The 22,016-nt window shown below is 34.0% G+C and overlaps 1 protein-coding gene and 40 non-coding genes across 41 annotated transcripts; 40 read left to right on the forward strand and 1 right to left on the reverse strand.

The window, feature by feature from the left end:
• Window positions 1–5,532: 5,532 nt before the first annotated feature.
• LOC140057337 (uncharacterized) lies at window positions 5,533–7,593 on the reverse strand. Its single transcript, XM_072102954.1, has 2 exons — window positions 6,871–7,593; window positions 5,533–6,101 (listed from the first exon to the last, which is right to left on the reverse strand). The coding sequence occupies exons 1-2, from the start codon at window positions 7,585–7,587 to the stop codon at window positions 6,012–6,014; spliced, it is 807 nt and encodes a 268-aa protein (XP_071959055.1). The 5' UTR covers window positions 7,588–7,593; the 3' UTR covers window positions 5,533–6,011.
• An 871-nt stretch (window positions 7,594–8,464) lies between these two features.
• Trnak-uuu (transfer RNA lysine (anticodon UUU)) lies at window positions 8,465–8,537 on the forward strand. Its single transcript has one exon. It is a non-coding gene; the product is annotated as a tRNA-Lys (tRNA).
• A 277-nt stretch (window positions 8,538–8,814) lies between these two features.
• Window positions 8,815–8,887, forward strand: Trnaq-uug (transfer RNA glutamine (anticodon UUG)). Its single transcript has one exon. It is a non-coding gene; the product is annotated as a tRNA-Gln (tRNA).
• Window positions 8,888–9,163: 276 nt separating this feature from the next.
• Window positions 9,164–9,236, forward strand: Trnak-uuu (transfer RNA lysine (anticodon UUU)). The gene has a single exon. It is a non-coding gene; the product is annotated as a tRNA-Lys (tRNA).
• Window positions 9,237–9,339: 103 nt separating this feature from the next.
• Window positions 9,340–9,412, forward strand: Trnak-uuu (transfer RNA lysine (anticodon UUU)). The gene has a single exon. It is a non-coding gene; the product is annotated as a tRNA-Lys (tRNA).
• Window positions 9,413–9,518: 106 nt separating this feature from the next.
• Trnak-uuu (transfer RNA lysine (anticodon UUU)) lies at window positions 9,519–9,591 on the forward strand. The gene has a single exon. It is a non-coding gene; the product is annotated as a tRNA-Lys (tRNA).
• A 457-nt stretch (window positions 9,592–10,048) lies between these two features.
• On the forward strand, window positions 10,049–10,121 carry Trnak-uuu (transfer RNA lysine (anticodon UUU)). Its single transcript has one exon. It is a non-coding gene; the product is annotated as a tRNA-Lys (tRNA).
• A 276-nt stretch (window positions 10,122–10,397) lies between these two features.
• On the forward strand, window positions 10,398–10,470 carry Trnak-uuu (transfer RNA lysine (anticodon UUU)). The gene has a single exon. It is a non-coding gene; the product is annotated as a tRNA-Lys (tRNA).
• Window positions 10,471–10,572: 102 nt separating this feature from the next.
• On the forward strand, window positions 10,573–10,645 carry Trnak-uuu (transfer RNA lysine (anticodon UUU)). Its single transcript has one exon. It is a non-coding gene; the product is annotated as a tRNA-Lys (tRNA).
• Window positions 10,646–11,448: 803 nt separating this feature from the next.
• Window positions 11,449–11,521, forward strand: Trnak-uuu (transfer RNA lysine (anticodon UUU)). The gene has a single exon. It is a non-coding gene; the product is annotated as a tRNA-Lys (tRNA).
• A 104-nt stretch (window positions 11,522–11,625) lies between these two features.
• Window positions 11,626–11,698, forward strand: Trnak-uuu (transfer RNA lysine (anticodon UUU)). The gene has a single exon. It is a non-coding gene; the product is annotated as a tRNA-Lys (tRNA).
• A 454-nt stretch (window positions 11,699–12,152) lies between these two features.
• Trnak-uuu (transfer RNA lysine (anticodon UUU)) lies at window positions 12,153–12,225 on the forward strand. The gene has a single exon. It is a non-coding gene; the product is annotated as a tRNA-Lys (tRNA).
• Window positions 12,226–12,327: 102 nt separating this feature from the next.
• Window positions 12,328–12,400, forward strand: Trnak-uuu (transfer RNA lysine (anticodon UUU)). The gene has a single exon. It is a non-coding gene; the product is annotated as a tRNA-Lys (tRNA).
• Window positions 12,401–12,679: 279 nt separating this feature from the next.
• On the forward strand, window positions 12,680–12,752 carry Trnak-uuu (transfer RNA lysine (anticodon UUU)). The gene has a single exon. It is a non-coding gene; the product is annotated as a tRNA-Lys (tRNA).
• A 278-nt stretch (window positions 12,753–13,030) lies between these two features.
• Trnak-uuu (transfer RNA lysine (anticodon UUU)) lies at window positions 13,031–13,103 on the forward strand. The gene has a single exon. It is a non-coding gene; the product is annotated as a tRNA-Lys (tRNA).
• A 103-nt stretch (window positions 13,104–13,206) lies between these two features.
• Window positions 13,207–13,279, forward strand: Trnak-uuu (transfer RNA lysine (anticodon UUU)). Its single transcript has one exon. It is a non-coding gene; the product is annotated as a tRNA-Lys (tRNA).
• Window positions 13,280–13,732: 453 nt separating this feature from the next.
• Window positions 13,733–13,805, forward strand: Trnak-uuu (transfer RNA lysine (anticodon UUU)). Its single transcript has one exon. It is a non-coding gene; the product is annotated as a tRNA-Lys (tRNA).
• Window positions 13,806–13,908: 103 nt separating this feature from the next.
• Trnak-uuu (transfer RNA lysine (anticodon UUU)) lies at window positions 13,909–13,981 on the forward strand. The gene has a single exon. It is a non-coding gene; the product is annotated as a tRNA-Lys (tRNA).
• A 103-nt stretch (window positions 13,982–14,084) lies between these two features.
• Trnak-uuu (transfer RNA lysine (anticodon UUU)) lies at window positions 14,085–14,157 on the forward strand. Its single transcript has one exon. It is a non-coding gene; the product is annotated as a tRNA-Lys (tRNA).
• A 99-nt stretch (window positions 14,158–14,256) lies between these two features.
• Window positions 14,257–14,329, forward strand: Trnak-uuu (transfer RNA lysine (anticodon UUU)). The gene has a single exon. It is a non-coding gene; the product is annotated as a tRNA-Lys (tRNA).
• A 103-nt stretch (window positions 14,330–14,432) lies between these two features.
• Window positions 14,433–14,505, forward strand: Trnak-uuu (transfer RNA lysine (anticodon UUU)). The gene has a single exon. It is a non-coding gene; the product is annotated as a tRNA-Lys (tRNA).
• A 103-nt stretch (window positions 14,506–14,608) lies between these two features.
• On the forward strand, window positions 14,609–14,681 carry Trnak-uuu (transfer RNA lysine (anticodon UUU)). Its single transcript has one exon. It is a non-coding gene; the product is annotated as a tRNA-Lys (tRNA).
• Window positions 14,682–14,957: 276 nt separating this feature from the next.
• On the forward strand, window positions 14,958–15,030 carry Trnak-uuu (transfer RNA lysine (anticodon UUU)). The gene has a single exon. It is a non-coding gene; the product is annotated as a tRNA-Lys (tRNA).
• A 103-nt stretch (window positions 15,031–15,133) lies between these two features.
• Window positions 15,134–15,206, forward strand: Trnak-uuu (transfer RNA lysine (anticodon UUU)). The gene has a single exon. It is a non-coding gene; the product is annotated as a tRNA-Lys (tRNA).
• Window positions 15,207–16,009: 803 nt separating this feature from the next.
• On the forward strand, window positions 16,010–16,082 carry Trnak-uuu (transfer RNA lysine (anticodon UUU)). The gene has a single exon. It is a non-coding gene; the product is annotated as a tRNA-Lys (tRNA).
• Window positions 16,083–16,359: 277 nt separating this feature from the next.
• On the forward strand, window positions 16,360–16,432 carry Trnak-uuu (transfer RNA lysine (anticodon UUU)). Its single transcript has one exon. It is a non-coding gene; the product is annotated as a tRNA-Lys (tRNA).
• A 103-nt stretch (window positions 16,433–16,535) lies between these two features.
• Trnak-uuu (transfer RNA lysine (anticodon UUU)) lies at window positions 16,536–16,608 on the forward strand. Its single transcript has one exon. It is a non-coding gene; the product is annotated as a tRNA-Lys (tRNA).
• Window positions 16,609–17,060: 452 nt separating this feature from the next.
• Window positions 17,061–17,138, forward strand: Trnak-uuu (transfer RNA lysine (anticodon UUU)). Its single transcript has one exon. It is a non-coding gene; the product is annotated as a tRNA-Lys (tRNA).
• Window positions 17,139–17,416: 278 nt separating this feature from the next.
• Window positions 17,417–17,489, forward strand: Trnak-uuu (transfer RNA lysine (anticodon UUU)). The gene has a single exon. It is a non-coding gene; the product is annotated as a tRNA-Lys (tRNA).
• A 103-nt stretch (window positions 17,490–17,592) lies between these two features.
• Window positions 17,593–17,665, forward strand: Trnak-uuu (transfer RNA lysine (anticodon UUU)). Its single transcript has one exon. It is a non-coding gene; the product is annotated as a tRNA-Lys (tRNA).
• Window positions 17,666–17,941: 276 nt separating this feature from the next.
• On the forward strand, window positions 17,942–18,014 carry Trnak-uuu (transfer RNA lysine (anticodon UUU)). Its single transcript has one exon. It is a non-coding gene; the product is annotated as a tRNA-Lys (tRNA).
• A 276-nt stretch (window positions 18,015–18,290) lies between these two features.
• Trnak-uuu (transfer RNA lysine (anticodon UUU)) lies at window positions 18,291–18,363 on the forward strand. The gene has a single exon. It is a non-coding gene; the product is annotated as a tRNA-Lys (tRNA).
• Window positions 18,364–18,466: 103 nt separating this feature from the next.
• Trnak-uuu (transfer RNA lysine (anticodon UUU)) lies at window positions 18,467–18,539 on the forward strand. Its single transcript has one exon. It is a non-coding gene; the product is annotated as a tRNA-Lys (tRNA).
• Window positions 18,540–19,342: 803 nt separating this feature from the next.
• On the forward strand, window positions 19,343–19,415 carry Trnak-uuu (transfer RNA lysine (anticodon UUU)). Its single transcript has one exon. It is a non-coding gene; the product is annotated as a tRNA-Lys (tRNA).
• A 277-nt stretch (window positions 19,416–19,692) lies between these two features.
• Trnak-uuu (transfer RNA lysine (anticodon UUU)) lies at window positions 19,693–19,765 on the forward strand. Its single transcript has one exon. It is a non-coding gene; the product is annotated as a tRNA-Lys (tRNA).
• A 103-nt stretch (window positions 19,766–19,868) lies between these two features.
• On the forward strand, window positions 19,869–19,941 carry Trnak-uuu (transfer RNA lysine (anticodon UUU)). The gene has a single exon. It is a non-coding gene; the product is annotated as a tRNA-Lys (tRNA).
• A 276-nt stretch (window positions 19,942–20,217) lies between these two features.
• Window positions 20,218–20,290, forward strand: Trnak-uuu (transfer RNA lysine (anticodon UUU)). The gene has a single exon. It is a non-coding gene; the product is annotated as a tRNA-Lys (tRNA).
• Window positions 20,291–20,566: 276 nt separating this feature from the next.
• Window positions 20,567–20,639, forward strand: Trnak-uuu (transfer RNA lysine (anticodon UUU)). The gene has a single exon. It is a non-coding gene; the product is annotated as a tRNA-Lys (tRNA).
• Window positions 20,640–20,918: 279 nt separating this feature from the next.
• Window positions 20,919–20,991, forward strand: Trnak-uuu (transfer RNA lysine (anticodon UUU)). The gene has a single exon. It is a non-coding gene; the product is annotated as a tRNA-Lys (tRNA).
• A 453-nt stretch (window positions 20,992–21,444) lies between these two features.
• On the forward strand, window positions 21,445–21,517 carry Trnak-cuu (transfer RNA lysine (anticodon CUU)). Its single transcript has one exon. It is a non-coding gene; the product is annotated as a tRNA-Lys (tRNA).
• Window positions 21,518–21,621: 104 nt separating this feature from the next.
• On the forward strand, window positions 21,622–21,694 carry Trnak-uuu (transfer RNA lysine (anticodon UUU)). Its single transcript has one exon. It is a non-coding gene; the product is annotated as a tRNA-Lys (tRNA).
• The last annotated feature ends 322 nt before the right edge of the window (window positions 21,695–22,016 follow it).

The raw sequence follows: 22,016 nt of genomic DNA on the forward strand, positions 1-22,016 counted from the left end.
TTCTAAATATAATTGTTATATTAAATAAATATAACAATAATAGTTATAATTATTTGTATATTAATTTTGGTAAATCTATATTCCAGGCATATTGGTTAATTTTACCAATTGTTAACAACTTTACATGGTATAGTTTTATTTTGGTTGTACCACTAAATATATTATTTTTAGTGTGAGATTAATACCAATAAATAAAGATTTAAAACTATCGTGCCAAAATAGAATGTCGCTGTATTATTATTTTTCTTAGCCCAGTCCCACCCACAGTATTGTGTTCACATGACAATACTTGTATTGTTCTAATATTAATTGGCAAAACACATGCACTTCAATCGGAAACGCCTTGCTTTTATGAAATATACAACTGGAATATCTATGATATAATTGTTTTTTTGGGCGTAAAATAGTGACGAGAGTAATAATTGACAATTGTCTGATTGACAGATGTTATTATTGTACCTTATAAATCATGGCCTTACATTAGTTAAAGGTATTTAATATAAAATAATAATTATAACGATTATTTATTACTACAAAATGCAGCAGCGTAACTTAAACTACAAAAAATATTTTAATGTACAATCCGATTGGGCAATAACTTTATGGTATTGGTAATTTACGTTTAAATATGTTCCATTTTTATTTCATTTTATATTCAGATATACTGAACTAAAAAGAAAGATGCTTCGGAAAAATATATGTTTAAATTAAATTGTATTTTGTGAATAGATTGTATTACACATTACTTACTATTGCATGGAACAGGTTTATATGGCAAGTGGCAACTGATTAATAGATTGTTCTATATACAGTACTATGGTAACTTATACTATTTAATTGGTACAATTTATATACCGTAATTTTTTTTCAGAGTAGCAACTTCAGTATATTACTCGGTGGCTCGCCAGTTCGTTTCTTAAATAGAATGGTATAATATATAAATAATATGTCTGATAATGCGAAAGCATGTATGGGACTTTACCTGGCCACGTTCAAGTAGAGATATTATTACAGTGACTATAATCTTATAGGTTTATCCTGTATATTTGTTATGTTTTCATAATTTCATTAAAAAAAAAATATTTATTTGAGCGATAAAAGTCTGACATGAATTTCCGAAAAGACTCAAATAAATCTGAATACATTATAGTAACTTATGACATAATGCTTATAAGCACACATCGAAAGAAACAAAACGAATAAGTAATGAGAGCTCAGAAAATAAATTTATTTAAAAAAACCTGTTATCTAAAATATACTTTATATAACTATTATTTACATGACTATGTAAGAAGTAACAATTAAAAACGTTCTCAAAGTTTAATCAGCAAGTTCTATGACTATGTAAACATAAATTGTTATTATAAGACACGTGATTAGATGCTGGCTGGAATTTAGTAAGTTGATAACTGGTGACGCCTGTCCAGTAGTCTGGTGATATGCTTAAGAAGTTGTAGTTGAAGACTTCACTCCATTCCATTTCTTGATCAATAGCACCTTCTTCGTTTTGTGTGATGAGAGATTGAGAATCGTCTAACATGGCTGGAAAAGAAAAAAAATATTATAAAATAAAAAAAAATATATAAAAAATTGAATATCTTTCAGATAATTTCTGATCTTTAAAGTAAAAATGAGTACATTTTAACATTTTAAGAAATATAAATTTCGAAAATATCTTAAAAGAGAAAAAAAAAGTACTTACAAGGACATCCCAATTGAAGCTCACGTAATAAATCGGCATTGTCGTCACTGGTCTCACAGTCGCTATCACTGGTATAGTCGTCATCGCTGACCTCACATTCGTCACATGTCATTAACACATCGGGAGACTCACACACTGACGTTATTGAATCACTTTGTAGATGTGGAAAGTAGATTCTAAGATCTGAATCCATTTCAGTTTGTAGAAGATCTTCTCTTGACAAATACGGTAGTGGACTGTCATCTTCTTCGATGTCATCTTGGAAGGTTGTAGAATACATTTCATACCACTGGAGTCTTTCATGGCAACTAATTGAAGATGTTCCTGTATTCATTGTAGTATTTACTTTGCACAATACGTAAAACTTATCGTAATTATGCAGATCGTTGAGATTTTTACGTTATAGCAGTTGAAAGTCTAATGACAAATTGGTAAAAACTGCACAGATCACTTGTTTTTATCACGGGGATGTCTCTTACGCTATTGTTTTATCATAATTTGTTATCCAATCAAAATGTGTGAAAATGCGCGGTTTCCTTAATCGGTCGCGGCATGACGTTTAATGATAGAGCCACTTTAACAATAGAAATATAAAACAATAGATATTACCTAGTTATTATAATTGCGTTCAAACAGATAAAATTAAGAAAAACTAAGCAATACTTAATTTTTAAAACTTATACTTGAAATGGAATACTTAAAATAAAAAAGATTTAAAATGGAATTTTTGATAGAAGTATGTGATATGTATTTATATGCATTTTAATGTTTATACACATTTTATTCTAAATGTTTGCAATAGGAGACCTACTAGATAGTGATTATGTTCGCGGCTTTTAAGGAATTCTGTTTCTGCATGGTTTTGTGTGATGTTTTCTTGTTGTTTGTCCACATTTTTTGATATTATATTTTTATGGAGACATGAAATGAAATGTAACTTTCTGTACCATAGAAACTTCAAACCTCTTTTCTCTTTTTTCGGATCGTTTGTTTCATTTTAACTAAAAATCATACATTATAATAATACTACAAATTGTCTATGTGCTGTTTTAGCCTTTTTTTATTTGTTTTTTTGTCCTTATTTTTGTTTTAGTTATTTTCTCTTATCTATTATATTACACAAATATCACATATTTTTATATTTATAATACCACAATATATCACGTTATGTCCTTTACATTTTACTTCTGATTCTTAGTTCTAAATTTAACAAGGCCATATAGATGGCTGCAGTCGCGTGCTTAGTGTTTACCGACCGACCGACCAACCTACCAACTGACCGAAATTACTGAACATGTTTAAAAATGTTGAAATGTAAAATGAAAATGTTGTTGAAATTTACACGTGCGTAGCCTGTCACTTTTGACGTGCTCGTATAACGTAATTTCGAGTTGAAAAGTAAGTCAAGAAAACAGAAATCGGGCAAAAAGAGTGCGCAATAACATTTAACGCGCAGTGCGCGCGCAAAAATCTGCGCACTCATGGCAATTTTTTAAACGCTTAAAATTGCCTGAAACGTACTCTTATTTCATCGAAAATAAATTTTGAAAATTTTAAGCGCGCGTACGCATGCGTTACATGCGCTACGCACGTAATTGTATTGCCATATGATGATTTATGCCCTGAAATTTATGAGTACCAAATTTTATTTAATTGTGATTCATGGTTGTGAAGATATGATTACAAACGTGATTTCGTTAAATCGTGCGTAGACCGCGTAATTTTTTATTGCGCACCGTGAAAACATAACCACATCGATTCCTGGCCATAAGGAATAACCTGTGAAAAATTGACTTAGCTAGATTAAACTGATATCAAGATAAGGTCAGAAAGCGATAAAACGCATAGTGATACCGGACCGACAGACAGACCGACAGACCGACCGACCGACATAGTGAACTATAGTGTCGCTTCCACGCGACTAATAAATTGTGAATATTACTGTTTCTTATTTTCCTTTTATTTTCTTCTAATCTCATGATTTGTAAATTGTAAAACAAGCTATAGAAATTATTTCATTGACTGCATGATTTTTAACACAAAAATAATATCAACGTTTGACATTTTACTAATGTTTACCTTTTCAAATCTATGGTTGCATCTCATAAGCATTGTATATTCGATTCGGTCGATTTATCAAATTTTACTACAAATTCCGGTCATCAAATCACCTATTTTACGCAGTAAATCCCGGTTTTCAACTGGGATGAGAGAGCATTAGGCTGTTTTTATTCAGAACATGACATCTATTAGTAAATCCATATTTTGTTTGTTTGCCTTTATTGGTAATTTTACCAATTTTTTTCTAAATTGATTCCTTTATCTGTTTTTATTTTTGTTGCACCACTAAAGACTATGTGATAATAAATGAAAAAAAAAGTTTTTTAACCGGGTGTGTTGATCTTTAACCTAAAAAAGCGAATGTAATTGTTTGTAGTTCTGTTTGTCCACATTATACAAGAGGCATTGTGTTCACATCACAATAACTTTTATTGTGTTATTATTTTGTAAAGACACATTCAATTAAATCGGAAACGCCTTGCTTTTGTCATGGATGAATAATACAACTGAAATATTTAAGCTATGACTTTTATTTGCGTATATTAACAATTATTTGATTGACATATGTTATATCTTTACAGTTATAATTATTCTTTAAATTTAACTTTTATTTAATAAATAGAAATTAATTTAAAGATATCTAGAAATAAAATACTGTAGTAGAGAATCACTGCGAATTCCATTCGTACAATATCTTTAATATTAACTTTAGGCTTCATAAAGGTAACGTATACATTGAATTGTATGGCGTTCGCTTAAAGGTTCCGCTCCAAGTTACCTGAGAGATATTCTTACTGTGCGGAATGTTTCTCGCAGTACTCGTTCAAGCACCAGCAATTATAACCTGACAATCCCATGAACTAAACGAAAGACATTTGCTGACCGTTCGTTCGCCGTAGCAGGACCCAAAATTTGGAACAGATTACCAAGTCACATTAAACACTTAGACGACTATAATCAGTTTAAAAAACATTTAAAAGCACTATATTTCAAACAATGTTACGATACTAATTGATGTGAAGCGCCGCTGATTATAATTAAATGTTGTATAAATGTGCGCTATACAAGTAATAATAATAATAATAATAATCGGAGCAGCTGCTTACAATAATAATTCATAATCATGGATATAGCACTGCACTATATTATTTACTTTCTTCTCTTTAGTTTGTTTATGTTTTGCCTATGTTTTGATAAAAGCACTGCCTTAAAAACGACACAATTAATAACACATAACATAGAGAAACAAATAACTATCACAAACCATTGATATTATTTTTTATTTATTCCAATAAATGTAACAGCACGTATATATATTTTCCCTTTATCGAAAAAAACCTCTTTCATAGTCATGTATACTACACTATTTACTTCCTATATAGGAGCACTTCCATTCTGTATTTGAAGTTTATGTTTACAAACTTATATTGTATAATAAATAAAACAAATATATATAACTATACGCAAAATAACTAAAAATACACAAATAATTTCACGTTGGCATGCTCCAATCAACATTATGTACAGCACCAATACAGTTGCGTTATTATGTTTTAAATACTTTATTATTCTGAATTCAGTGTAGACATTTTAGACAAATTATTGAAAATAAAAAACATATATTAAATTATCTAATTAAAGTACATGAATCTAAGTACAATATAGTAAACGGTTAAGTTTGGTATTTAACTTTTTGTTCTACAATGGTATTTTTGTATTTGCATTTTAACAAAATGTTATAATTATTTGTACAAATACTTATTACTCACTATATACAATACACATTAGTAACATTTGTTAGAATTGTCTATAAACATCACACAAACGGGAGTTTCCCCTACTATTCAGGAATACAACATTTGTACAATTATTGTACAATGGATTATAATTGTGTTTTTAATACCGTTTTATGAGTGTAGACATTTCAGAGAATTAAAAAAAATAAAAAAATAACTTTTTATACAGTATATACAGTAGATAACATAAAACAAGTATAAATACAATATATTTGAAACGATGAACAATACAGGATGTGTTTCGATCGGAGCAGTGCCTATAATAATTATTACTGTGGTACATACGTGTATTAAATCACTATATAAAAAGTACATCGAGTTTTAATGTCGAGTAGCCATCATGTCATTGTTCCTATGCAAAGAGATATGATATGGATGAGTAGCAAATACTGGTGACGGCGAGTCAGATTTACCGCCACTTTCGATTACTTGTTGATGGAATGAATATGCATTCAAAGTGGCCTGATTAGATTGAGCGAAGTATCTTGTGATGTAGAATCTGTAACAGTTGATGGAGCACTTGTCTGTTTTCTGGAAGTTTGCTAGAGAAAACAACAGAGTAAAGGGTTAAAACACATTTAAAGGTCAAATTATAGGAAACATGCCAACATTATTCTACTGAAGTTACTGTATAGTAATGACGTTTATTTTACAATACGTAATTTTAGTTTTCTTTCAATCATAGACGTGCAGATATAGTGATATCTCTATATTATTTCCCTGGTATAAGGAAGTCACTGCAGTGTGTATGGTTTTTAGTCGCGTGGACGCGACTCTATAGTTCACTATGTCGGTCGGTCTGTCTGTCGGTCCGGTATCACTATGCGTTTTAGCACGCGACTTATGGCTGTTGGCCTTGTTTAATGAATGCTTGCTTAATAATTGCATACTGTAAAGATATGCAAAAAGGTAGAAGGCCTACTGCAGTGGAATAATATTGACAAACGAATTGAATTAATCACCCGGTTACATTATTAACATAGACCTACATAGAAGGCATACAATAAATTACATTTTAAAACGTCACGATACTGTTGCATACAAGTCAAAAAAAAAATCTCACATTATATTATTTATTAAACAAAACACCAATATATGACTGGAAATGTTGTTTATAATCAACACGTTAACCATGAAATATGAAAATAAAAACAAAGAACGAGAAAACATATGAAACCATTTACTTAAAAATATATATAGATTTGAATCAGTATTTCAATCAATGTACTGTATAATATTATTTTAAAGAGAAATGTCTCAATCTAGAAGAAAATGTATAACCATGGATTATAGGTCCACGGTATAACTTACCGGGTTTTGACATGATACACTTGCAGTTAGGTCGCCATCGAAGACATTGAAATACTTCGACTGATCAATATCTAATTCTGGAACAAACAAGTCGTTGATAAACTGAAGATCATAGGATAACCCACCAAGTCTGCGGCGTAGTGCTCGCTGGCGAGTGAAGTTGGCGCCCACACAGCTACCAGGGTGAGATAATCTGTATGCAGGGGAACGACTTGATGTCAATGTCACAGCTGGAAAAGTACCGTCCGCTCTACGGATATGATGGCGAGTATTGCTAGTATAAATCAATGTGTTCTCGTATCGGATTGGTACTGGATGCGAATGAGAAGACTTATTAGAGGTATGGGTTGATTTTTCCAAGCGTTGCTTCTTACCGACGAGTTTTAAGTTGTTATTAACTACTGCGGTGACATGCTTTGAAGAAGTCGTTGTTAGGTCCATAGGTTTCATCTCTTGTTCGTGGCAGTGTTTACAGTCATGATTCATGGCCCAGGAGCTCAACTTTTCGTCAGGCTTAAAGAAACACGTACAATTATTTAAGGCATAACGTACAGAAGTTTTCCAACCTTTGTGCTCTCCAAGACGGAAACAATCGTAGGTCTTAGCCAAATACTCGTTGATCTCCCTTGTTGTCATTGTCAAGCGTGGAAAGTGTTTAAATGCACATTTAATCATGTCCACATACGTCTCTCTCCTCGCTTGAGATATCTTAAACATTATAAATAGTTGCTTGTACAGCTTGCTGATGAAAACCGTTAGCACAGGTGTAATTCAGAGCTTAAGAAAATGGTAATTAAAATGACTGTTTTGGTTTATTTATTCACAGTGATCCCAGTCACCGAACTAACCAATCAGAACAATTATAATTTCAGAATAATGCAGAGCGCGGTGTTTAAGAAGTTGTTGCGTATTAAGGTACATCATCAAATCTAAAACTTCCACGCCTATTTTCAGTGATTTAACAACCCGTTCAATTTGAATAACAATTAGAATCAACAGCATTTTACGATTATTTCGATAAACCATGAGGTATATGAAAATAAATGGATCTGATGAAGTTTGTAGCCGGGAAATAACAATACAGAAACCATTAAATAAAAAATTACTAACAAAGTATAAAAATAATGGATGAGTTGTTGGAACATAATATTACAGGAGGGTCATAGACTGTGTATAACAGCGTCAACCATGATATGTATGTTTCAATTCCCATTTTATTTTCAACCTGCCTATGGAACAAAAACTAACATGAAAAATAATAGAAGAAAATAATGTAGCCCGCTTAGCTAAGTTGGTAGGGCATCATTAACCTGAGAATCACGGGTTCAAGCTTCCAATATCTTTCAAGTGCATTTTATACCATAGGACAATTGAAATAAAAAAAAATTATGATAATGAAAAAATGGTATTTAAACAAAGCCCGGTAAGCTCAATCGGTAGAGCATCAGACTTTTAATGTGAGCGTCAAGGGTTGAAGTCCATTATTGGGCGTATATGTTTTTTGCTTCCATTATCTTTCAAGTCAATTTTATACTTTAGGCCAATAGAAATTTAAAAAAAACATCTAAGAATGAGAACAAGGTATTTATATGAAGCCCGGTTAGCTCAGTAGGTAGAGCATCAGACTTTTAATCTGAGGGTCAAGGGTTCAAATCCCTTATTGGGCGTATTTGTTTTTGCTTCCATTATCTTTCAAGTCTATTTTATACTTTAGGCCAATTGAAATAAAACAAACGTCTAAGAATAAGAACATGGCTTTTATGTGAAGCCCGGTTAGCTCACTTGGTAGAGCATCAGAGTTTTAATCTGAGGGTCAAGGGTTCAAGTCCCTTATTGGACGTGTTTGTTTTTTGCTTCCATTATCTTTGAAGTTAATTTTATACTTTAGGCCAATAGAAATTTTTAAGAAAAAGTCTAAGAATGAGAACAAGTTGTTTATATGAAGCCCGGTTAGCTCAGTTGGTAGAGCATCAGACTTTGAATGTGATGGTCAAGGGTTCAAGTCCCTTATTGGGCGTATATGTTTTTTGCTTCCACTATCTTTGAAGTCAATTTTATACTTCAGGCCAGAATGAGAACAAGGTATTTTTATGAACCCCGGTTAGCTCAGTAGGTAGAGCATCAGACTTTTAATCTGACGGTCAAGGGTTAAAGCCCGGTCAAGGGTTAAAGCCCGTTATTGGGCGTACTCCTTTTTTGCTTCCATTATCGTTCAAGTCAATTTTATTCTTTAGGCCAATAGAAATAAAAAAAAAAAAAACGTTTAAGAATGAGAACAAGGTATTTATATGAAGCCCGCTTAGCTCAGTTGGTAGAGCTTCAGACTTTTAATCTGAGGGTCAAGAGTTCAAGTCCCTTATTGGGCGTATTTGTTTTTTGCTTCCATTATCTTTCAAGTCAATTTTATACTTTAGGCCAATTGAAATTAAAAAAAAACGTCTAAGAATGAGAACAAGGTAGTTATATGAAGCCCGGTTAGCTCAGTTGGTAGAGCATCAGACTTTTAATCTGAGGGTCAAGGGTTCAAATCCCTTATTGAGCGTATATGTTTTTTGCTTCCATTATTCTTTGAAGTCAATTTTATACTTTAGGCCAATTGAAATTTTAAAAAAAAACGTCTAAGAATGAGAACAAGGTATTTATATGAAGCCCGGTTAGCTCAGTTGGTAGAGCATAAGACTTTTAATCTGAAGGTCAAGGGTTCAAATCCCTTATTGGGCTTTTTTCGAGTTTTGCTTCCATTATCGTACAAGTCAATTTTATACTCCAGGCCAATTGAAATAAAACAAACTTCTAAGAATGAGAATAATGTATTTATATGAAGCTCGGTTAGCTCAGTTGGTAGCGCAAAAGACTTTTAATCTGAGGTCAAGGATTAAAGCCCGTTATTTGGCGTATTCCTTTTTTGCTCCCATTATCGTTCAAGTCAATTTTATACTTTAGGCCAATAGAAATAAAAAAAAACCGTCTAAGAATGAGAACAAGGTATTTATATGAAGCCCGGTTAGCTCAGTTGGTAGAGATCAGACTTTTAATCTGAGGGTCAAGGGTTCAAGTCCCTTATTGGGCGTACAGTATTTGTTTTTTGCCTCCATTATCTTTCAAGTCAATTTTATACTTTAGGCCAATTGAAATTTCAAATAAACGTCTAAGAATGAGAACAAGGTAGTTATATGAAGCCCGGTTAGCTCAGTTGGTAGAGCATCAGACTTTTAATCTGAGGGTCAAGGGTTCAAGTCCCTTATTGGGCGTATATGTTCTTTGCTTCCATTATCTTTGAAGTCAATTTTATACTTCAGGCCAATAAAAATATAAAAAAAACGTCTAAGAATGAGAACAATGTAATTATATGAAGCCCGGTTAGCTCAGTAGGTAGAGCCTCAAACTTTTAATCTGATTGTCAAGGGTTCAAATCCCTTATTGGGCGTATTCGTTTTTGCTTCCATTATCTTTCAAGTCTATTTTATACTTTAGGCCAATTGAAATAAAACAAATGTCTAAGAATAAGAACATGGCTTTTATATAAAGCCCGGTTAGCTCAGTTGGTAGAGCATCAGACTTTTAATCTGAGGGTGAGGGGTTCAAGTCCCTTATTGGGCGTATTTGTTTTTGCTTCCATTATCTTTGAAGTCAATTTTATACTTTAGGCCAATAGAAATTTAAAAAAAACGTCTAAGAATGAGAACAAGGTGTTTATATGAAGCCCGGTTAGCTCAGTTGGTAGAGCATCAGACTTTTAATCTGAGGGTCAAGGGTTTAAATCCCTTATTGGGCGTGTATGTTTTTTGCTTCCATTATCTTTGAAGTCAATTTTATACTTTAGGCGAATAGAAATTTAAAAAAAACGTCTAAGAATGAGAACAAGGTATTTATTTGAAGCCCGGTTACCTCAGTTGGTAGAGCATCAGACTTTTAATCTGAGGGTAAAGGGTTCAAATCCCTTATTGGGCTTTTTTTCGAGTTTTGCTTCCATTATCGTACAAGTCAATTTTATACTCCAGGCCAATTGAAATAAAACAAACTTCTAAGAATGAGAATAATGTATTTATATGAAGCTCGGTTAGCTCAGTTGGTAGCGCAAAAGACTTTTAATCTGAGGTCAAGGATTAAAGCCCGTTATTTGGCATATTCCTTTTTTGCTCCCATTATCGTTCAAGTCAATTTTTTATACTTTAGGCCAATTGAAATAACAAACTTCTAAGAATGAGAACAAGGTATTTATATGAGGCTCGGTTAGCTCAGTTGGTAGCGCAAAAGACTTTTAATCTGAGGTCAAGGGTTAAAGCCCGTTATTCGGCGTATTCCTTTTTGGCTTCCATTATTGTTCAAGTCAATTTTATACTTTAGGCCAATAGAAATAAAAAAAAACCGTCTAAGAATGAGAACAAGGTATTTATATGAAGCCCGGTTAGCTCAGTTGGTAGAGCATCAGACGTTTAATCTGGGGGTCAAGGGTTCAAATCCCTTAATGGGCGTATTTGTTTTTGCTTCCATTATCTTTGAAGTCAATTTTATACTTTAGTCCAATAGAAATTTAAAAAAAAACGTCTAAGAATGAGAACAAGGTATTCATATGAAGCCCGGTTAGCTCAGTTGGTAGAGCATCAGACTTTTAATCTGAGGGTCAAGGGTTCAAGTCCCTTATTGGGCGTATTTGTTTTTTGCTTCCATTATCTTTCAAGGTAATTTTATACTTTAGGCCAATTGAAATTAAAAAAAAAACGTCTAAGAATGAGAACAAGGTGATAATATGAAGCCCGGTTAGCTCATTTGGTAGAGCATCAGACTTTTAATCTGAGGGTCAAGGGTTCAAATCCCTTATTGGGCGTATATGTTTTTTGCTTCCATTATCTTTGAAGTCAATTTTATACTTTAAGCGAATAGAAATTTAAAAAAAACGTCTAAGAATGAGAACAAGGTATTTATATGAAGCCCGGTTACCTCAGTTGGTAGAGCATCAGACTTTTAATCTGAGGGTAAAGGGTTCAAATCCCTTATTGGGCTTATTGGAGTTTTGCTTCCATTATCGTTCAAGTCAATTTTATACTTTAGGCCAATTGAAATAAAACAAACTTCTAAGAATGAGAACAAGGTATTTATATGAGGCTCGGTTAGCTCAGTTGGTAGCGCAAAAGACTTTTAATCTGAGGTCAAGGGTTAAAGCCCATTATTCGGCGTATTCCTTTTTGGCTTCCATTATCGTCCAAGTCAATTTTATACCTTAGGCCAATAGAAGTAAAAAAAAAAAACGTCTAAGAATGAGAACAAGGTATTTATATGAAGCCCGGTTAGCTCAGTTGGTAGAGCATCAGACTTTTAATCTGAGGGTCAAGGGTTCAAGTCCCTTATTGGGCGTATTTGTTTTTTGCTTCCATTATCTTTCAAGTCAATTTTATACTTTAGGCCAATTGAAATTTAAAAAAACGTCTAAGAATGAGAACAAGGTGTTTAAATGAAGCCCGGTTAGCTCAGTTGGTGGAGCATCAGACTTTTAATCTGAGGGTCAAGGGTTCAAATCCCTTATTGGGCGTGTATGTTTTTTGCTTCCATTATCTTTCAAGGTAATTTTATACTTTAGGCCAATTGAAATTTAAAAAAAACGTCTAAGAATGAGAACAAGGTGATAATATGAAGACCGGTTAGCTCATTTGGTAGAGCATCAGACTTTTAATCTGAGGGTCAAGGGTTCAAATCCCTTATTGGGCGTATATGTTTTTTGCTTCCATTATCTTTGAAGTCAATTTTATACTTTAGGCGAATAGAAATTTAAAAAAAACGTCTAAGAATGAGAACAATGTATTTATATGAAGCCCGGTTACCTCAGTTGGTAGAGCATCAGACTTTTAATCTGAGGGTAAAGGGTTCAAATCCCTTATTGGGCTTATTGGAGTTTTGCTTCCATTATCGTTCAAGTCAATTTTATACTTTAGGCCAATTGAAATAAAACAAACTTCTAAGAATGAGAACAAGGTATTTATATGAGGCTCGGTTAGCTCAGTTGGTAGCGCAAAAGACTTTTAATCTGAGGTCAAGGGTTAAAGCCCATTATTCGGCGTATTCCTTTTTGGCTTCCATTATCGTCCAAGTCAATTTTATACCTTAGGCCAATAGAAGTAAAAAAAAAAAACGTCTAAGAATGAGAACAAGGTATTTATATGAAGCCCGGTTAGCTCAGTTGGTAGAGCATCAGACTTTTAATCTGAGGGTCAAGGGTTCAAGTCCCTTATTGGGGGTATTTGTTTTTTGCTTCCATTATCTTTCAAGTCAATTTTATACTTTAGGCCAATTGAAATTTAAAAAAAACGTCTAAGAATGAGAACAAGGTGTTTATATGAAGCCCGGTTAGCTCAGTTGGTAGAGCATCAGACTTTTAATCTGAGGGTCAAGGGTTCAAATCTCTTATTGGGCGTGTATGTTTTTTGCTTCCATTATCTTTGAAGTCAATTTTATACTTTAGGCGAATAGAAATTTAAAAAAAACGTCTAAAAATGAGAACAAGGTATTTATATGAAGCCCGGTTACGTCAGTTGGTAGAGCATCAGACTTTTAATCTGAGGGTCAAGGGTTCAAATCCCTTATTGGGCTTTTTTCGAGTTTTGCTTCCATTATCGTACAAGTCAATTTTATACTCCAGGCCAATTGAAATAAAACAAACTTCTAAGAATGAGAATAACGTATTTATATGAAGCTCGGTTAGCTCAGTTGGTAGCGCAAAAGACTTTTAATCTGAGGTCAAGGATTAAAGCCCGTTATTTGGCGTATTCCTTTTTTGCTCCCATTATCGTTCAAGTCAATTTTATACTTTAGGCCAATAGAAATAAAAAAAAACCGTCTAAGAATGAGAACAAGGTATTTATATGAAGCCCGGTTAGCTCAGTTGGTAGAGCATCAGACTTTTAATCTGAGGGTCAAGGGTTCAAGTCCCTTATTGGGCGTATTTGTTTTTTGCCTCCATTATCTTTAAAGTCAATTTTATACTTTAGGCCAATTGAAATTTCAAATAAACGTCTAAGAATGAGAACAAGGTAGTTATATGAAGCCCGGTTAGCTCAGTTGGTAGAGCATCAGACTTTTAATCTGAGGGTCAAGGGTTCAAGTCTCTTATTGGGCGTATATGTTTTTTGCTTCCATTATCTTTGAAGTCAATTTTATACTTCAGGCCAATAAAAATATAAAAAAAACGTCTAAGAATGAGAACAATGTAATTATATGAAGCCCGGTTAGCTCAGTGGGTAGAGCCTCAAACTTTTAATCTGAGGGTCAAGGGTTCAAATCCCTTATTGGGCGTATTCGTTTTTGCTTCCATTATCTTTCAAGTCTATTTTATACTTTAGGCCAATTGAAATAAAACAAACGTCTAAGAATAAGAACATGGCTTTATATAAAGCCCGGTTAGCTCAGTTGGTAGAGCATCAGACTTTTAATCTGAGGGTCAAGGGTTCAAGTCCCTTATTGGGCGTATTTGTTTTTGCTTCCATTATCTTTGAAGTCAATTTTATACTTTAGGCCAATAGAAATTTAAAAAAAAACGTCTAAGAATGAGAACAAGGTATTCATATGAAGCCCGGTTAGCTCAGTTGGTAGAGCATCAGACTTTTAATCTGAGGGTCAAGGGTTCAAGTCCCTTATTGGGCGTATTTGTTTTTTGCTTCCATTATCTTTCAAGGTAATTTTATACTTTAGGCCAATTGAAATTTTAAAAAAACGTCTAAGAATGAGAACAAGGTGATAATATGAAGCCCGGTTAGCTCATTTGGTAGAGCATCAGACTTTTAATCTGAGGGTCAAGGGTTCAAATCCCTTATTGGGCTTATTGGAGTTTTGCTTCCATTATCGTTCAAGTCAATTTTATACTTTAGGCCAATTGAAATAAAACAAACTTCTAAGAATGAGAACAAGGTATTTATATGAGGCTCGGTTAGCTCAGTTGGTAGCGCAAAAGACTTTTAATCTGAGGTCAAGGGTTAAAGCCCGTTATTCGGCGTATTCCTTTTTGGCTTCCATTATCGTCCAAGTCAATTTTATACATTAGGCCAATAGAAGTAAAAAAAAAACGTCTAAGAATGAGAACAAGGTATTTATATGAAGCCCGGTTAGCTCAGTTGGTAGAGCATCAGACTTTTAATCTGAGGGTCAAGGGTTCAAGTCCCTTATTGGGCGTATTTGTTTTTTGCTTCCATTATCTTTCAAGTCAATTTTATACTTTAGGCCAATTGAAATTTAAAAAAAACGTCTAAGAATGAGAACAAGGTGTTTATATGAAGCCCGGTTAGCTCAGTTGGTAGAGCATCAGACTTTTAATCTGAGGGTCAAGGGTTCAAATCCCTTATTGGGCGTGTATGTTTTTTGCTTCCATTATCTTTGAAGTCAATTTTATACTTTAGGCGAATAGAAATTTAAAAAAAACGTCTAAGAATGAGAACAAGGTATTTATATGAAGCCCGGTTACCTCAGTTGGTAGAGCATCAGACTTTTAATCTGAGGGTAAAAGGTTCAAATCCCTTATTGGGCTTTTTTTCGAGTTTTGCTTCCATTATCGTACAAGTCAATTTTATACTCCAGGCCAATTGAAATAAAACAAACTTCTAAGAATGAGAATAATGTATTTATATGAAGCTCGGTTAGCTCAGTTGGTAGCGCAAAAGACTTTTAATCTGAGGTCAAGGATTAAAGCCTGTGATTTGGCATATTCCTTTTTTGCTCCCATTATCGTTCAAGTCAATTTTTTATACTTTAGGCCAATTGAAATAACAAACTTCTAAGAATGAGAACAAGGTATTTATATGAGGCTCGGTTAGCTCAGTTGGTAGCGCAAAAGACTTTTAATCTGAGGTCAAGGGTTAAAGCCCGTTATTCGGCGTATTCCTTTTTGGCTTCCATTATTGTTCAAGTAAATTTTATACTTTAGGCCAATAGAAATAAAAAAAAACCGTCTAAGAATGAGAACAAGGTATTTATATGAAGCCCGGTTAGCTCAGTTGGTAGAGCATCAGACGTTTAATCTGGGGGTCAAGGGTTCAAGTCCCTTAATGGGCGTATTTGTTTTTTGCCTCCATTATCTTTCAAGTTAATTTTATACTTTAGGCCAATTGAAATTTCAAATAAACGTCTAAGAATGAGAACAAGGTAGTTATATGAAGCCCGGTTAGCTCAGTTGGTAGAGCATCAGACTTTTAATCTGAGGGTCAAGGGTTCAAATCCCTTATTGGGCTTTTTTCGAGTTTTGCTTCCATTATCGTATAAGTCAATTTTATACTCCAGGCCAATTGAAATAAAACAAACTTCTAAGAATGAGAATAATGTATTTATATGAAGCTCGGTTAGCTCAGTTGGTAGCGCAAAAGACTTTTAATCTGAGGTCAAGGATTAAAGCCCGTTATTTGGCGTATTCCTTTTTTGCTCCCATTATCGTTCAAGTCAATTTTATACTTTAGGCCAATACAAATAAAAAAAAACCGTCTAAGAATGAGAACAAGGTATTTATATGAAGCCCGGTTAGCTCAGTTGGTAGAGCATCAGACTTTTAATCTGAGGGTCAAGGGTTCAAGTCCCTTATTGGGCGTATTTGTTTTTTGCCTCCATTATCTTTAAAGTCAATTTTATACTTTAGGCCAATTGAAATTTCAAATAAACGTCTAAGAATGAGAACAAGGTAGTTATATGAAGCCCGGTTAGCTCAGTTGGTAGAGCATCAGACTTTTAATCTGAGGGTCAAGGGTTTAAGTCCCTTATTGGGCTTATATGTTTTTTGCTTCCATTATCTTTGAAGTCAATTTTATACTTCAGGCCAATAAAAATATAAAAAAAACGTCTAAGAATGAGAACAATGTAATTATATGAAGCCCGGTTAGCTCAGTAGGTAGAGCCTCAAACTTTTTATCTGAGGGTCAAGGGTTCAAATCCCTTATTGGGCGTATTCGTTTTTGCTTCCATTATCTTTCAAGTCTATTTTATACTTTAGGCCAATTGAAATAAAAAAAACGTCTAAGAATGAGAACAAGGTATTTATATGAAGCCCGGTTAGCTCAGTTGGTAGAGCATCAGACGTTTAATCTGGGGGTCAAGGGTTCAAGTCCCTTAATGGGCGTATTTGTTTTTTGCCTCCATTATCTTTCAAGTTAATTTTATACTTTAGGCCAATTGAAATTTCAAATAAACGTCTAAGAATGAGAACAAGGTAGTTATATGAAGCCCGGTTAGCTCAGTTGGTATAGTAGAGCATCAGACTTTTAATCTGAGGGTCAAGGGTTCAAATCCCTTATTGGGCTTTTTTCGAGTTTTGCTTCCATTATCGTATAAGTCAATTTTATACTCCAGGCCAATTGAAATAAAACAAACTTCTAAGATTGAGAATAATGTATTTATATGAAGCTCGGTTAGCTCAGTTGGTAGCGCAAAAGACTTTTAATCTGAGGTCAAGGATTAAAGCCCGTTATTTGGCGTATTCCTTTTTTGCTCCCATTATCGTTCAAGTCAATTTTATACTTTAGGCCAATACAAATTAAAAAAAAACCGTCTAAGAATGAGAACAAGGTATTTATATGAAGCCCGGTTAGCTCAGTTGGTAGAGCATCAGACTTTTAATCTGAGGGTCAAGGGTTCAAGTCCCTTATTGGGCGTATTTGTTTTTTGCCTCCATTATCTTTAAAGTCAATTTTATACTTTAGGCCAATTGAAATTTCAAATAAACGTCTAAGAATGAGAACAAGGTAATTATATGAAGCCCGGTTAGCTCAGTTGGTAGAGCATCAGACTTTTAATCTGAGGGTCAAGGGTTTAAGTCCCTTATTGGGCTTATATGTTTTTTGCTTCCATTATCTTTGAAGTCAATTTTATACTTCAGGCCAATAAAAATATAAAAAAAACGTCTAAGAATGAAAACAATGTAATTATATGAAGCCCGGTTAGCTCAGTAGGTAGAGTCTCAAACTTTTTATCTGAGGGTCAAGGGTTCAAATCCCTTATTGGGCGTATTCGTTTTTGCTCCCATTATCTTTCAAGTCTATTTTATACTTTAGGCCAATTGAAATAAAAAAAACGTCTAAGAATAAGAACATGGCTTTTATATAAAGCCCGGTTAGCTCAGTTGGTAGAGCATCAGACTTTTAATCTGAGGGTAAAGGGTTCAAATCCCTTATTGGGCTTATTGGAGTTTTGCTTCCATTATCGTTCAAGTCAATTTTATACTTTAGGCCAATTGAAATAAAACAAACTTCTAAGAATGAGAACAAGGTATTTATATGAGGCTCGGTTAGCTCAGTTGGTAGCGCAAAAGACTTTTAATCTGAGGTCAAGGGTTAAAGCCCGTTATTCGGCGTATTCCTTTTTGGCTTCCATTATCGTCCAAGTCAATTTTATACATTAGGCCAATAGAAGTAAAAAAAAAACGTCTAAGAATGAGAACAAGGTATTTATATGAAGCCCGGTTAGCTCAGTTGGTAGAGCATCAGACTTTTAATCTGAGGGTCAAGGGTTCAAGTCCCTTATTGGGCGTATTTGTTTTTTGCTTCCATTATCTTTCAAGTCAATTTTATACTTTAGGCCAATTGAAATTTAAAAAAAACGTCTAAGAATGAGAACAAGGTGTTTATATGAAGCCCGGTTAGCTCAGTTGGTAGAGCATCAGACTTTTAATCTGAGGGTCAAGGGTTCAAATCCCTTATTGGGCGTGTATGTTTTTTGCTTCCATTATCTTTGAAGTCAATTTTATACTTTAGGCGAATAGAAATTTAAAAAAAACGTCTAAGAATGAGAACAAGGTATTTATATGAAGCCCGGTTACCTCAGTTGGTAGAGCATCAGACTTTTAATCTGAGGGTAAAAGGTTCAAATCCCTTATTGGGCTTTTTTTCGAGTTTTGCTTCCATTATCGTACAAGTCAATTTTATACTCCAGGCCAATTGAAATAAAACAAACTTCTAAGAATGAGAATAATGTATTTATATGAAGCTCGGTTAGCTCAGTCGGTAGCGCAAAAGACTTTTAATCTGAGGTCAAGGATTAAAGCCCGTGATTTGGCATATTCCTTTTTTGCTCCCATTATCGTTCAAGTCAATTTTTTATACTTTAGGCCAATTGAAATAACAAACTTCTAAGAATGAGAACAAGGTATTTATATGAGGCTCGGTTAGCTCAGTTGGTAGCGCAAAAGACTTTTAATCTGAGGTCAAGGGTTAAAGCCCGTTATTCGGCGTATTCCTTTTTGGCTTCCATTATTGTTCAAGTAAATTTTATACTTTAGGCCAATAGAAATAAAAAAAAACCGTCTAAGAATGAGAACAAGGTATTTATATGAAGCCCGGTTAGCTCAGTTGGTAGAGCATCAGACGTTTAATCTGGGGGTCAAGGGTTCAAGTCCCTTAATGGGCGTATTTGTTTTTTGCCTCCATTATCTTTCAAGTTAATTTTATACTTTAGGCCAATTGAAATTTCAAATAAACGTCTAAGAATGAGAACAAGGTAGTTATATGAAGCCCGGTAAGCTCAGTTGGTAGAGCATCAGACTTTTAATCTGAGGGTCAAGGGTTTAAGTCCCTTATTGGGCTTTTTCCAGGTTTGGCTTCCATTATCGTATAAGTCAATTTTATACTCCAGGCCAATTGAAATAAAACAAACTTCTAAGAATGAGAATAATGTATTTATATGAAGCTCGGTTAGCTCAGTTGGTAGCGCAAAAGACTTTTAATCTGAGGTCAAGGATTAAAGCCCGTTATTTGGCGTATTCCTTTTTTGCTCCCATTATCGTTCAAGTCAATTTTATACTTTAGGCCAATACAAATAAAAAAAAACCATCTAAGAATGAGAACAAGGTATTTATATGAAGCCCGGTTAGCTCAGTTGGTAGAGCATCAGACTTTTAATCTGAGGGTCAAGGGTTCAAGTCCCTTATTGGGCTTATATGTTTTTTGCTTCCATTATCTTTGAAGTCAATTTTATACTTCAGGCCAATTGAAATTTCAAATAAACGTCTAAGAATGAGAACAAGGTAGTTATATGAAGCCCGGTTAGCTCAGTTGGTAGAGCATCAGACTTTTAATCTGAGGGTCAAGGGTTTAAGTCCCTTATTGGGCTTATATGTTTTTGTCTTCCATTATCTTTGAAGTCAATTTTATACTTCAGGCCAATAAAAATATAAAAAAAACGTCTAAGAATGAGAACAATGTAATTATATGAAGCCCGGTTAGCTCAGTAGGTAGAGCCTCAAACTTTTTATCTGAGGGTCAAGGGTTCAAATCCCTTATTGGGCGTATTCGTTTTTGCTTCCATTATCTTTCAAGTCTATTTTATACTTTAGGCCAATTGAAATAAAAAAAACGTCTAAGAATAAGAACATGGCTTTTATATAAAGCCCGGTTAGCTCAGTTGGTAGAGCATCAGACTTTTAATCTGAGGGTAAAGGGTTCAAATCCCTTATTGGGCTTATTGGAGTTTTGCTTCCATTATCGTTCAAGTCAATTTTATACTTTAGGCCAATTGAAATAAAACAAACTTCTAAGAATGAGAACAAGGTATTTATATGAGGCTCGGTTAGCTCAGTTGGTAGCGCAAAAGACTTTTAATCTGAGGTCAAGGGTTAAAGCCCGTTATTCGGCGTATTCCTTTTTGGCTTCCATTATCGTCCAAGTCAATTTTATACCTTAGGCCAATAGAAGTAAAAAAAAAACATCTAAGAATGAGAACAAGGTATTTATATGAAGCCCGGTTAGCTCAGTTGGTAGAGCATCAGACTTTTAATCTGAGGGTCAAGGGTTCAAGTCCCTTATTGGGCGTATTTGTTTTTTGCTTCCATTATCTTTTAAGTCAATTTTATACTTTAGGCCAATTGAAATTAAAAAAAAACGTCTAAGAATGAGAACAAGGTGTTTATATGAAGCCCGGTTAGCTCAGTTGGTAGAGCATCAGACTTTTAACATGAGGGTCAAGGGTTCAAATCCCTTAATGGGCGTATATGTTTTTTGCTTCCATTATCTTTGAAGTCAATTTTATACTTTAGGCGAATAGAAATTAAAAAAAAACGTCTAAGAATGAGAACAAGGTATTTATATGAAGCCCGGTTACCTCAGTTGGTAGAGCATCAGACTTTTAATCTGGAGGTAAAGGGTTCAAATCCCTTATTGGGCTTATTCGAGTTTTGCTTCCATTATCGTTCAAGTCAATTTTATACTTTAGGCCAATTGAAATAAAACAAACTTCTAAGAATGAGAACAAGGTATTTATATGAGGCTCGGTTAGCTCAGTTGGTAGCGCAAAAGACTTTTAATCTGAGGTCAAGGGTTAAAGCCTGTTATTCGGCGTATTCCTTTTTGGCTTCCATTATCGTCCAAGTCAATTTTATACCTTAGGCCAATTGAAGTAGAAAAAAAAACGTCTAAGAATGAGAACAAGGTATTTATATGAAGCCCGGTTAGCTCAGTTGGTAGAGCTTCAGACTTTTAATCTGAGGTCAAGGGTTAAAGCCCGGTATTGGGCGTATTCCTTTTTTGCTTCCATTATCGTTCAAGTCAATTTTATTCTTTACGCCAATAGAAATAAAAAAAAAAACGTCTAAGAATGAGAACAAGATATTTATATGAAGCCCGGTTAGCTCAGTTGGTAGAGCATCAGACTCTTAATCTGAGGGTCAAGGGTTCAAGTCCCTTAATGGGCGTATTTGTTTTTTGCTTCCATTATCTTTGAAGTCAATTTTATACTTTAGGCCAATAGAAATTTAAAAAAAAACGTGTAAGAATGAGAACAGGGTATTTATATGAAGCCCGGTTAGCTCAGTTGGTAGAGCATCAGACTTTTAATCTGAGGGTCAAGGGTTCAAGTCCCTTATTGGGCGTATTTGTTTTTAGCTTCCATTATCTTTCAAGTCAATTTTATACTTTAGGCCAATTGAAATTTAAAAAAAACGTCTAAGAATGAGAACAAGGTAGTTATTTGAAGCCCGGTTAGCTCAGTTGGTAGAGCATCAGACTTTTAAGCTGAGGGTCAAGATTTCAAGTCCCTTATTGGGCGTATTTGTTTTTTGCTTCCATTATCTTTCAAGTCAATTTTATACTTTAGGCCAATTGAAATTTAAAAAAAACGTCTAAGAATGAGAACAAGGTATTTATATGAAGCCCGGTTAGCTCAGTTGGTAGAGCATCAGACTTTTAAGCTGA

The sequence above is a fragment of the Antedon mediterranea genome, chromosome 8 (genome assembly GCF_964355755.1).
Source record: "Antedon mediterranea chromosome 8, ecAntMedi1.1, whole genome shotgun sequence".
NCBI lineage: Eukaryota > Metazoa > Echinodermata > Crinoidea > Comatulida > Antedonidae > Antedon > Antedon mediterranea.

Bases quoted from the DNA above. Each gene is read 5' to 3' on its own strand.
- LOC140057337 (XM_072102954.1), bottom strand. From the start codon at position 7,587: ATGTTTAAGATATCTCAAGCGAGGAGAGAGACGTATGTGGACATGATT. The intron at 6,102-6,870 runs GTAAGTTATACC...TGTTTTCTCTAG, and splicing joins GTGTATCATGTCAAAACCCG to CAAACTTCCAGAAAACAGAC.